General features: G+C 36.7%; 1 protein-coding gene across 5 annotated transcripts in view; it reads left to right on the top strand.

The window, feature by feature from the left end:
- The window catches only part of LOC105424479 (dipeptidyl peptidase 4 omega), a 301,174-nt gene that overhangs the window by 274,268 nt on the left and 13,517 nt on the right, over positions 1–13,389 (top strand). For all 5 annotated transcript variants that reach the window (XM_089073120.1, XM_089073119.1, XM_089073115.1 and 2 more), the window contains 2 exons: positions 4,716–4,938; positions 11,321–11,508. In XM_089073120.1, coding sequence (XP_088929246.1) covers positions 4,716–4,938; positions 11,321–11,508 — 411 coding nt within the window. The remainder of the gene's footprint in view (positions 1–4,715; positions 4,939–11,320; positions 11,509–13,389) is intronic.

Here is a 13,389-nt window from a genome sequence, read left to right as displayed (position 1 = left end):
CGTAATCTCGTCTGCTAAGCGCTTTTTATTGGCGTTCGAAACTGTGTCGTTCGTGCATAATTAAACTATATAATGAAACTCGAGATCGGAGCATTAAAGACACAGTTACCAGGCTGTAACATTGTAATGACAGCTGACGGGACGATAGAGGAAAGTTAAAGCCTTTCATACGATCCCGCTGCAAGAAGTAATGAAAAAAGTCACGGATCATCACATCGTTTTACATCGTTTCAAGCCGGTTTTACGTTCCCAATATTTGTGTCCTTTATATTTACATTCGCCTTCTTCAAAATTAAAACTCACTGTAATTTTTTAACTTTAATATACTTTAAGAACTAGGACAGATAAAAAAATTTCAATGAGGGAAAACTAGATATCGAAATCATGATTATTTTTTTCTGTTACTGCATATAAAAAATGTGGAAATTTTTTGCGTATTTGCCTGTATACTGTATATGTATATCGAATGATGGTATGTATAATAACGTGTTAATGCGTATGTAATGTTAACAATAATGCTGAAGAAGTTAACGTAAAATTAGGGTAAACAACCTAAAGTAGATATACATCGAGTTTGCCGGAATATAGAGGGTTCCTTGCGACGAAGGGCACAGCTTGTCGCGATAGGCCAACTTTAAATTGCGCCATTGAAACTTTCACCGCGTTCCGTAAGATAGATAACTTAGAACGATGCTTCACCAGCAAGAATTCATGCACGCGTGCTCCGCGAAAATTGCCATGTAAAATGGCGCTCTGTGTTCCTGTGTTCCTCGCCTTATGCAAAGAAGTTTCGGCGAAATTATAAGCTGCGCTTGCGAATTGCTGTATTACAGAGCGCGTGCATAAAGCGTCATTGTAATGTGCAACATAAGAGAATCTTTGGCTGATGAAACAATTGGCTGATGAGTCCATTATTAGTAAGCGAATTGCTAAAAATGTTCGGCGTTTATTACATTTCCGATATTCTCCGGCCTTTATCATAAAATTAAAATAAAATTCGATAAATAAAAAAAAAATAGTTGCGTTTAATATGAGACTTATATAGCAACACTTTTTAAAAGCACAATGTTAAAATTATCATAAATATTGTGAAAAATTGCGATAAAAAATGATTAATAATGTAATATTTTTAATAAATATTTTAAAAAAATGAAACACCTAGATATTCAGTTGAAATTTTTGCAAGAATGTTTTTAATTTATTTGCGTCTCTAAGGCCTCGGAATTGGAACAAAGGAAGCCAATAATCGCCAACCGTTTTGACATTATTTCGATTCTGTACTTCGATATATCTATACCTAGTGGGATCGAGGATGCTTATCGGCAAGTCGTTGCAAACTGCAATGCATTACGTAGATATCATAAAAGTTATATAACAAATGCATTTAATCTGTCGATATTATGATAGCGCTCGGGGAGCCTCCGGTAGGTATGCAACGTAATTCCGATTTAGTCTCGGATTTCCGGAGCTCTTGAAGCTTTCGAGTGTATATTATATACGCATATGTACGAGCTTTTAATATGTCGCAAGGTAACTACAAGGTAACTTTGCAACTTCGGAACTTCGCAAATCGACAGCTGCGAAGTCGCGGACGCTGGCGTTAATATCTCAAGCGTGTCGCAAAACAAAATTGACACGCACTCGAGCTTATATTTATCTCCTCTCCCTCCCTCTTTCCTCCCCCCCCCCCCCCCTCGCCACCGGATACGATGGATTCGCTGATTAATTTCGTTAACGGAACACCGCTCGCGCTCAAAAGGTCGAGTACTATAGCTCGAGCTGCAAGTCTGTAATTAAAGTCTGCTGGCTCGCACACAGCAACGAGTATATATCACTCGCAATAACTAATGTACTGGGATCAATTCTAGTAATGCACCAGGAGTGAGGAGGCTGTACCGCTGAAGAAAAGAAAAATTACTCTATCGGTTATCCGACCCGAACCAGGCAGGACGATCCAATTTCGTTCAATTAAATCATCAGAATCCTCTTTTTCGTTACATACACTTCTTCATTCGCTTGAGAAAGATTTTCTGAAATATTACGTAACTGGTTAATTGTAATTATCAAGTATAAGATATGTTATTTTACAATTTGTCTTAATTTTAATTATATGCAGTATGATTCTTACATTTAAGTTAAAATACATTTTTAAAACACGTCAGAATTGTAAGCTTGATTAACAATTTCAAATTGAAAATATCGATCGATTCGTGTCTGTTTGACGATTCTATTTCCATATGAAATTCAGCAATCCTCGCTTCTCGTAGATTGTTTCCCAGATTCCCTTCCGTACGAATAATCTCATATTTGCTCTAACAAATAGCTAACATATCTTTGAATATACATGCAGCCGCGAAATTTAATCCCGTCATAACACACGCTATCATCTGCGATTATGACAATGAGATATCAGTTGCCAGGGTGGTCTCCCGAGGGTTTTCTCCCAAGGCCCCTTCGGAACCCCGGGCAAACTTGCTTGAAATCGATCGATCTTCATTTTCGAAGAAAGTCGCGAGGTGTAGAGCCATCAAAAGTTGCAATTCTCGAATACAACGCGGGAGAATGACGATGGCGAGGCCCCGAGGTCATTCAAGATTGATGCGATAGGCCAAATTAACAAGATGCTCGAATTAATCCATTCTAAATAACCCCGAGTCATCTATCTTATCAGCCTGATTTAGCTCCAACCTGATTTACGTAAGCAATAAAGAATTCATAAACGTGCTCTTGGTCTTTCAGTCTCAAACTTTTGAAATCCCGTGGTTAAATATTTATAAATAATCTCATATACGGGATACTTTCATATATGAGAAAGTATATATTTATTTTTAAGTAAGAGGAAAATTAGAAGCTGGCAGATGTGGAAGTAGAGATTTACTTCGATCACTTTGTAAAATGTAAAATCTTCTGAAATATTATGATACTTTTTAAAATATTATATGTAATCGCAGATATATTTAAGAGCGAGCGTGAAATATTTATAACAACGCGATTTTTAGAGAAATTTTGAAGATACTAAATTTATTTCAAAGATATACTATTTTAAAAATTGAAAAATGATACTAGTATTATGAATGTGGTTATCATTTGCATGAGTGCCGCTGGTATTACAAGTTTTCAGGAAAGCATCTAGCAATTTCACTCGCAATGCTACATCACTGAGCGCTGCAATTTGCATACGCATAGATAAGACATAGAGAATTATCAAACAAACAGCATAAGTTCCATCACATCAGACTAGTTTATGCTAATATTACACTAATATTCGAATGTAACTGGAAACTAATTTGAAACTAACATCAGTAATGATAATTAAATTATGTTAAGTTTGTGTGAATATGTATGTATTTTCTTGAGCTTACTTATGTTTACGCTTTATATTGAACATTTTCTTTATTTGTCTCATAAATGATTAATACCGTTGTGAACATGGATCTTCTTCTCTACGGAATCGGTGATGAAAATAATAAACAATGCCCTATTTTTCTCATATGTTTTATTATAATTTATTTAATAAGAGTAACATACTGAAAATGCACTCTCTGATGTGTTTCATATAAAATTTTTTTACATAGAAATATAATATTCGAAAAATACGAAATATCATCTTTCTTTCGAGAAAAATATTAAATAATTTTATTAATCATAAGTTTCGCGGCTAAAATTGTAAAAGAATTACACATCTATTTGTGTGATTCTTCCGCGTATTCATCCTAATTAGAGATAATCCTATACTTCAATTACGCGCAAGATCTTGGAATTTTGAAAGAAGAAAGTAGGCACTCCACGTAATGCATCCCTTGCATCTCCTAAAAGCGTCGAGAACAGACGGGGAACAATAGATCTGATTAATGTGTGATGGTATCAGCGACACACATTAACAGGTACGGGCAAGCAGCGGACAGTCAATGGCCTCAATTTACACCATCAGCTTTCTGATTGTATCTAATGGCAACATTCTGCTGACGTAGCAGCTTGATGGCCGCAGAACGGGAGCGACTCTCAATAAATCGGCCAGGGGGGTCCTCGGTGATAGTGCGGTCCATATGGAAATTGCGCACTTCTGTTTAGCGAACGTGCTCCGTTCGTATACGCACTGATGGAGAACATCTGCCGGTGGGGGGAGAGGGGATTAACAAGACGCGAGATAATAGAACGCTAAATATACCACGCTGAGACACGTCTTGGCGAAGGCAGCATCGAGCTAGTGGACAATTTGTCTTCGCCGGCCCCTTATCGCGATACGGGATATCTCAGGGTGTCGCAACAGGTGTTCTCCATGTCCCATAATGCAGATACCGAAGAACTAATTTCTTAGCGGTAACGTGTCGGCGCGACGTTTGGCCGACATTATTCTAACGCACGCGATAATTTCTCCTGCACACTCGCACGTGCCGCACGTAACGCGAGGATATCTTCGGCAATTTATTATACCGTAATTTATTATGCCGCACGAAAATAAGAATTATACACACGCACACGATCGATCATATGCAGTTCCGAGGAAAAGAAAATTATATACGATTACGTAATTGAATTATTAAGAAGTCATTCGATTTAATGGTACATATGATTTGCATAGAATTGTATATAATTATAATAATTATAAAAATTATAATTATTAGAAGTTAATTGATATTCGCCAGAACGCTATATTAATCGAGATGATATATTGCAGTACGTTTGTTGAGGAAAAATATTTATTTTTGTTACAGATACTACTTGGCCACTACAGAACGCGAGTCGGCAGTTCAGCACTTGTACAGAGTGTCGCTGCTAGATTCGGAGCACAAGTCAACGTGTTTGACTTGTAACGTTGTCAGAGAGAGGGACGGCAGCCGGTGTTTGTACAACAGCGCTAAATTCTCCACTGACAATTCGCATTACGTGCTCACTTGCGCTGGGCCTGGAGTACCCGATATAGCTATCTACAATAAGGTACGTGTTTATTTAACGTTTTTATGTTCGTTTCTCGTCTCGACTCTTTTTTTAAAAATAAATTAAAAATCTTAAAAATTTAATAAAACGGAAGAAAAAGTTTTAGCTGCGGCACAGAAATGAAAATTCTTACATCGTGAAATATTTATAATAATTAGTAGGAATATCAGTAAAATTAAATTACTGCGAAACAAATGAGACGTTTAATAAAAAGTTATCAATTTTGAGAGATAATTATTTTGGCGGTGACAGACAGTTATACGGAATGCAGCACGTGATTATTTTTTTATAAAATATGGACATAAGAGAGGCGACAATACGCCAAAGAGTTTACATAAAGGGTTTAGAATGTATAATGGTTAATTAATATTATGCGTAAATTAATATTTTGCGTAAAGATTAAATTCTGGTTTTCGAGGCCATTAACTGAAATTCTAAATAATGAACATAATCCATCAAATTGGGCCTCTAATTTTCCTTCCAGGGAAGGGAACGTAACAGGTATCTCGTATATTCCCGCCTTCTCTCGTACTAGTTTCAGCTTTGAGTGCAATGTTATTGCTGCAGAGCGTGTTTGATAGGATTCATCAATCATTACGTTGTATGCAGCCCGGATTTCTACAAATTTGATCCCCTCGGAATAGAGCGTGAGAGAGAGAGAGAGAGAGGGGGGGAGGGCTGGGGGAACTGGTGTGCATGTATCCCGCGAAATTCCTTTTGCTCCGCGTGTTGCATTACGAATCGCAATATTATACCCGAACCGCGAACAATGATCTTTCGTATCGCACCACGCGCAATGCATTTGCATGCGATATAGACGTATGGATGACAGCCGCGTAATTCTGCTAGTGAAAGGTACACGACCCGCGGTGGGCCGCTATCAGACAGCCGAATCGAATAAATTTCGTTACAGCAATAGAATACGCGCGTAGTAGGTATTGGTGTGGCTATGGTTTAGTCCCGGCCCCACGCTGCACTGCGAGTAATATACGAGCGGTGGCTCGCACCGCGCCCCCCTCCCACCCTCGCGCCGCCACGTGTGCGCGGGGGGGGGGGGGGAGCACGACGGTGTAACAAAGCTCGCTCTCGAAATCCCGCACGCAAAACACATTACGCTCGCGATACCGTTCGCTCGGCCTAATCAGATCGAAATCACGCCGAGACAGATTATCGCGACATTGTTGGTGACCTCGTAAAAAGCACAATACACGGGGCGAAACGTGTGGCACGATGGTGCCGGCAATGCATTAAACTGCAAGTTCTCTCGTGGTGTACACGTATTCCCGCCCGTATCGCTTTTGAATCCGTTTTTCCTCCGTGAGGAGGAGAACAATCAAGTACAGAAACTGAAAAGCCATTTACTCAAATGTGTAACAGCATGCGAATTTGATGACATAATTAGGAAATTTTTAGGTAGTAGTTTAACGTAAAAATGAGAAAGGTGTCGTAATTATAAAAATCTCATTACGATTAAATGCTTGATAAATTGAAAGATTGGCTATCACATTGATATCTATGTTTTAAAGTGGCAGTACTGTAAAGCTATCCAAATTTTGTTACGGCTGTCGCTGTCTGACCGCGTGCTTTTGCAAGCGTTTTCAACTCGGCCATGTTTTGTATCAATTTCCAATTTTGTTACGTAAATAAAACATGTTGAGAGAAATGGCGCGATCAACAACGGCCGCTGGCTGGAATCGACGATTCAGAAGCATCGCGTATAAATTTAATAACTTACACAGAACAATGTTGTAGAGTGAAATAAAATTTGTCACGCACTATCTTTCGCGAAACGCGGGTCAAGAGGAAGTTCAGTTTATCAATAAATCTTTATCACATATTTTATTCTAGTTGATTTATTATCTATTACGAAGCTGAAATTTAAATTATTAAAGAATTTTTAATTAAAGAATCGTTAAAACTATATTAAAATAAGGAAAGATGAATTTCCTGTAATATTAAATAACAGAACTTGTAGAATTCTTTTTATATGTAAGCAATTGTTCAGAAATAAGAAATAAGATTTAATGATAAATTGTCTCTTCATGAAGCATATTTATTTAATTTTCCATTTAAATACGCTTATTATGACATTATCACCTTTATACCGACATTTTCAAGAGCGCCCCATTGAAAACACAACGATAATCACATTGTATAAAATGAAATTGATAATTACCCGTATTTATAATAGAATTATTTTTCAAAACTAATAAGTTCTAAACATGAATAATGAAATGTTTTATAATCTTTATATCATATATGATTTATGAGGTATGAAAATAAAAAACATTGATGAACATTAAAACAAAATATTAAGTGTTTAGTGTTAAAAGAGATGAAAGCTAAAAAATAAAATAAAACTTATTTGTATTTATATAATATTTAATATTTATATAATTGATTGAATATATATTTTTAATATTAAAGGATATTAATTTCAAAATGTGACTTTCGCTATTTGAATAATTTCATTGTACATGATTTTAGTCATAATTCATTTATGCATAATTGCTCTTCCTTTTTGCGAATTATAGCAATTGCCATATAAATAAAGTACATTTAATTAATTATTATTAGTAGATTTAATTCATTGATTAACTGACAACCGAAATTGTCAAAGCGGTTATTCATTCGGTTTCACATGCATGAATAAAAAACTTCATTAATTCGCATTAATGCAAACATGCGTTTATTCCTCATTCCGACATTACAACCTCTACTTAGTGTCTTTTGAATACAAACTCTAACAGCATATTTAGCAGACATGTCAACGTGCATATTATAATGTTTGTTTTGTGTGTTTGCTTATGAAACGTTACGTACATTTAATTTTTATTCATGAACTTTTGTTGCGAGACGCTTATTTGCTGCTGTTTTTCTGAAATATTCTTAAATTACAATTTTCATTTATTTGATTTAATTAGTAATAATATTTATTAGATTTTTAGCATCTGCAGTTGAAAAAATAGAAATCAAAAGTACAGTTTTATTTAAAAATGTTGGTTTTAAAAATTGGAGTAATAAAATTCGCGTTAATTTAAATTAACCGATTAAACTAAAGTTGTAAATGTAAATCTCCAGAGGATGAAAAGCCACGTCTATTGTTCACCTATCTTCGTGAAACTTCTAAGATGACTTGGCACAAGGGTTTGAGTATAGTCAAGGGGAAACTCCGCCTTAGACCGATTTTTCTCTTCCCCCTTTCCAGTCTGTCTATAATCTATCCGTCCATTTGCTTATTCGCCAATCTACCTGCGCGCCCGTCGTCCTCGGAGAAAAAGTTTGCGGTCGGATGAAAGTTTCATTACTTTCGATAATCAAATTCCTCCTCGTCGACTTTCCATGATGACAGACGGGTCGGGGAATCGCAAATTGTCGAGGCGAAAAAAGGAGGAATACAGTCGAGCGAGAACGATAGCGGATTATTTACATACAACGAAGATCCGAGCCAGCAAATTAATATTAATAACAATTGAGCTTTTCCGAAATAAAAAAAAAAAAATGCACGTACTGTATCGTTGTGCACTAGATTTAAATTTTAAATTACGTTTTATTGATACGAAATATGAATTATGTACGGTAAGTTTAAAATCTTTAAATTGAGCTGCATTTGGAACTTGAAGATATCTCGGTTCGCCACTACACGAATATAAAGTACACTCGATCTAGGTCGGAATATCTCCTTTGTAATCTGATTACCGCAGCGACAGACGGAGGAAGAGGGAAAGGGGAAGGAGAAGTGGAAGTCATTGAACTTCGAGAACGACTAACGCAAAATGTCGAGAACGAATCCACGTGCTTTATCGCGATCAACGGAGCGAAAATCTGACTATCCGGCGTCTTTATCGCTTATTTTCGCACGGCCGTTTAATGCTGATAATTGGTCTTCTCGCCCGGGAAAACGTCGACAATGAACGTTAATCCAATTACGTTAAAGAGCGACCTTGTCGATGAAATTCGCGCTTTCAGACCGTACGGATCGGTCTGCTTTCCTTCGTCTTTGGTCGTTTTAATTAACGCGAATATGAAGTCGTACGCTTCTCTTTCGCTTCAAAGTAAAGTCTACATTGATTAATTATAGATAATAAATGCGTTTGCAAGATTTTATTGATTTTATTATAACACAAGCCGTAAAATACTGTATCAATTTCATCTTTCCAAGTTGAAATGATTTCTAAATTCCTTTCTTAATTTAATTAATCAGTTCTAAACATTTGTTAATAACATTTGTTAATAAATTATAGGGATATCTCAATGCGGAAATTCCTTTTGTTTTTTAAGAGCGCTGTGCATTTTTAATATAAATTTTTTTCGAGAATTAATAGATCAATTTGTTATATGCAAATATCATATCACGCATCAACAAAGTTACAAACAGGCATGTACAAAATCCTCTCTGGAATCCCTTTGTCGATCTTTGTTGTACTTTGACACGATTCATGAGGCCCTCTTGCATGCCGATCCAATTACGATGATATTATGATACGAGCAATTATCGAAATTTACAAAAGGCTCAAAGCGACGCCAATTGATCGCGCTTGACTCTCCGATATTTCACTTCTCGTGAAATATCTCTACCATCGCCTAATTGGGAAAATTCGCGTACATACTTTGCATAGCGAGATTTTTCACTAATTTGAAGTCGATTCTTTCTTTTTTAATGTACAGTTAACAATGGTTCTAGATTGCGGTCATTTGCGGTATGCAAATAGCCATATCACGATTCTCTACCTCGCTGAGCTGAGTTTTCATGACATAAAGTTTAAATAATTGTTACCATTATTTGAACTTTTCTATTACTCTCTGCATCGAAAAGGAGAAAAAATCTCGAGCGTTTACAAAAGTATAAAGCAAGCTTTTTATTCACAAAAGTATCATCTCATTCTTTTTTACAAATTCTCTTCTTTGTAGTGTATATTATTAAAATTAATTAGTAGTTAGAATAAAATTCGATTAAAAATTGATTATATAAATTGGATGTAATTTTTCAAATGACTGAAGAAATAGATTTTTATACTGTCCCTTTGAAAAAGAAATATCTTGAATATTATAAGAACCTGTTTCTTCAATCATTTAAAAAAAATTGCCAAAATCCAATTTACAATAATAAGAAACTATATTAATAATATTAATAATAATAACAAACTATACTTAACTATGTGGTAACTATTTTAGCTGTATTTTGTGAAATTAAGGTGGTATAATGCAGAGATGCTTTGTCGCTTTTTTGTCTGCTTCGAAAACTTGATCAATTTATACCGCGTCGAGCGTATGCGATGGCGCGAACTTGCGGCCGTTTTCTATACATATCCGGCGTAGCGAATCGCCCGCGCGCGCGGGGGGGGGGGGAGGGGGGAGGAAAGAGAGGGAGAAAAAAATGTATATCCAAAGTTCCCGATCGAAAATCGATATCGCCGCGTCATATCGCGATCGGTATGAGATTCCCACAAAAGCCGGAAACCCCGCCAGATCGCCTGTCATTCGCCGGGAGGAAACTTACGGTAACGCGGATCCGAGCGCGGGCGCCCGAGAAAAAGTTCGCGGCGATGCAAAATCGAGATCCGCCGTCGAGTCTAATGCTCGAGACGCACAAAAGCGCGCAGATTGCGCGTTACATTTTTACCCCTATCCTCCCCAGGAGCCGGGCGTGGAAAGAGGGCACGGAACTCGCGGGTAAACTCTCCCGGTTTGCAAAAACGCGCCCGGGAAACTTCGACCTCGGCGGCAAATCGCGCGACGGCGCGGCGCCCTTCGACATTTCTAATGCAATTTTTTTTACCGTCGGATAAAAAACCGGACACCGCGAAACCTTCTTCCCGCCATTTCCCGTTACGCCATCCTCGTGAAGAAAAAAAAAGGGGAGAACTTCGGACAACTACTCGCCCTTTGAAGCGAATCGATTTCGCGCGGAGGGTTGCGCCGGTCTGAAGTTGCGAGGCACGTTGGGGAAGGCAACCGCTAAACGGTCTTATACGACTTTCCCGCAAGTTTGCGGGGATGTCTCTGAATGTGTTGACGATGTTATTCATCACTCTCTCGGTGTATAATCTATCGTGATTATGACAACGTCAGAGAATCAGGAAGTGACCAGCGATCGATCGGTGTCGAAAGCGAATAAAGATGAAAAGAAAAATCGAGCGTTAAGAAGATAGATAGCGTCGTTATTACGTTGCCGGTTGAATGTCGGCGATTGACTAATAATTAATCTTCCTACGTGCGAAATATGTGGAAAAAAAAAGTATTCATTTAATTCATGCTTACAGTTTAACATACATTAAAGTTCGTATTCGTCTGGTGCTGATTAATACCTTTTTATTTTATTTAGGTCGATTTAAGTTTATAATTTATCATTACACATTTTTTTCTGCTTTTCTGCTTTCAGAATTCTACGTTGCTCTCCGTGTGGGAGGACAACAATGTAGTGACTGAGATACTAATGGAGAAGTCACAACCGTACGTTCATAGATATAAAGTCCCAGTTCCTGGTGGTTTTAACGCGCAAGTGAGACTTCTGATACCACCTGGTGCTGACTTCAGCGGGGCTACTAAGTATCCTATGCTGGTTTATGTGTAAGTTTTTAATTTTTTCAATGATAAGATTTCTTTATCTTTAATAAAGCGGACCACTTGATATCTTTCTCATAAAATTGAAATTATTTCACACTCAAACATATATAAAATAAACGCTTTGTATTTTATTCTCTATAAATTGAAACTTTTACATATTTTGTAAACAATATTAACTCTTAATTCATTATTCAACTTATACGATAAAGTAAACATAATTTTTGGAAAAAACATGCGTTATCATATTACTCCATAGATTTCATAGATAAAAAAAGAAACTTTAAAATACGTGAAAATGTAGATATTTTATTTTAATTTAAGATGTGTTTGACAACTATTAAAATTATGTTGGATACACGTGACGAATAATCGTGCTCCCAGCTATCAGAAGTACTTTGCAGCTATCAAGCTGCAAGTTCTTACATCGCGTCGTTTTTCGGCGTCGCGTATATCTCGACGTTTACTTAAAAGCATCCATATTTTCCGCGGTGTGACAAGAAATATGACAACGCACTCCGCAGGCGTCATCAATCGGTTCCGTCATAATGCACTCGCGAGATAAGCGTAATGGAGGAGCGGTGACGAACGTGCGGCAGCGAAGCGTAGTCTGCACCGTGACGTGAAAACGAAGCTCTCCTTTACGTGGCCTGAATTAGGAAGGGATGTAAAACCGCAACCGAAGCGATGAGTCATTCCGTATTCAGTCTCACGAACGAAAACTTCGGCGGCCTCCTCGATAAAAGCAGAAACGTTATCGATCGATCCCCGGCACTCGGTATGTCTTCTAACGATTTCGCTCGAAGGAATAGTGGGAGTAACACGATCGTCGAAAGAGATTGAAGAAAACCAGACGTGGCATCTGCCTGCATTTTATCTCCCGATGTCGCTCCTTGATGTTCATTCTTCACCGTCAAGCTTTCTTGATGTTTTACATATTTTTTTTTTTTTTTTTTTAAATGCGAGATGCAACTTTATCGTTTCATCGAAACGAGTATAGGAAATTGTGAAGAAAGTTATTCGCTTATTTTAAATATGCTTACGTGAGTAAATCTTAATCCTTTTTTTTTTTTTTTTTTCGAGGCGATAATACCTTGGAAGTTATTAGTCATTACTGCAAAAGTCAGTTGGAAGATGAGCTTTTCATGTTTTCCACATTTAGACAGTGCACGCGGCAACCAGTAGCACTGCTGGCAAGCATGACGCTAAAGGCCGATATAACTTTCCAGCGTAAATCCTAATAACACCTAATTTGTAGGCGGTTCTGGCCGAGCTCGAACTTTTGAAAGTACAAAGAGCTTACGACGGAAGTTCGTCGATGTCCGTCCCTAAAGTGCAAGCCTCACGTTGTGCATTAACGGTCAGGAGAAAGGCAGTAACTCGGTCCCTGGGAACCCTTGGAACCCTACTCTCTTCTTAAAATAGTTAAATTTTAATTGGGCGCATTCCATTATAAAAATACATTCGTCGAAATAATTTATACAATTTTGATACAGTTCTATATAAATAACATTTAATTTAATACAAATTTAATTTAAAACAAATTTATTAAGTATCTTAATATAGTTTTTGTATTAATTGCTATTTATGTTTGAAGAGAAAAAAAGTTTTGAAAAGATTTTTAAGAAGGCCAAATTATCCAGTATGCAATTTTCCTGTGTTAGAAAGATATTTTTTTTTTATTAAATAATAATTTTTTTTTTAATTTTTTTATTATTTTTATTTTTAATAATTATTTATTTATTTTTTTTTTATTATTTTTATTTTTTTGTGTGAGAAAAATAAAACATTTATATTTTTGATAAATCCTTTATGTAAATGACAAATAATAAGTTTCACGTCGATTTAAATACTATCGTACTACTTCATTCATATTAGATGTAGGCT

This window comes from Pogonomyrmex barbatus, unplaced genomic scaffold (genome assembly GCF_055798465.1).
Source record: "Pogonomyrmex barbatus isolate J1 unplaced genomic scaffold, ASM5579846v1 scaffold14, whole genome shotgun sequence".
In the NCBI taxonomy this organism is placed as follows: domain Eukaryota; kingdom Metazoa; phylum Arthropoda; class Insecta; order Hymenoptera; family Formicidae; genus Pogonomyrmex; species Pogonomyrmex barbatus.
The sequence above is the reverse complement of the archived record's forward strand: the minus strand, read 5'-3'. Positions and strand labels throughout refer to the sequence as shown.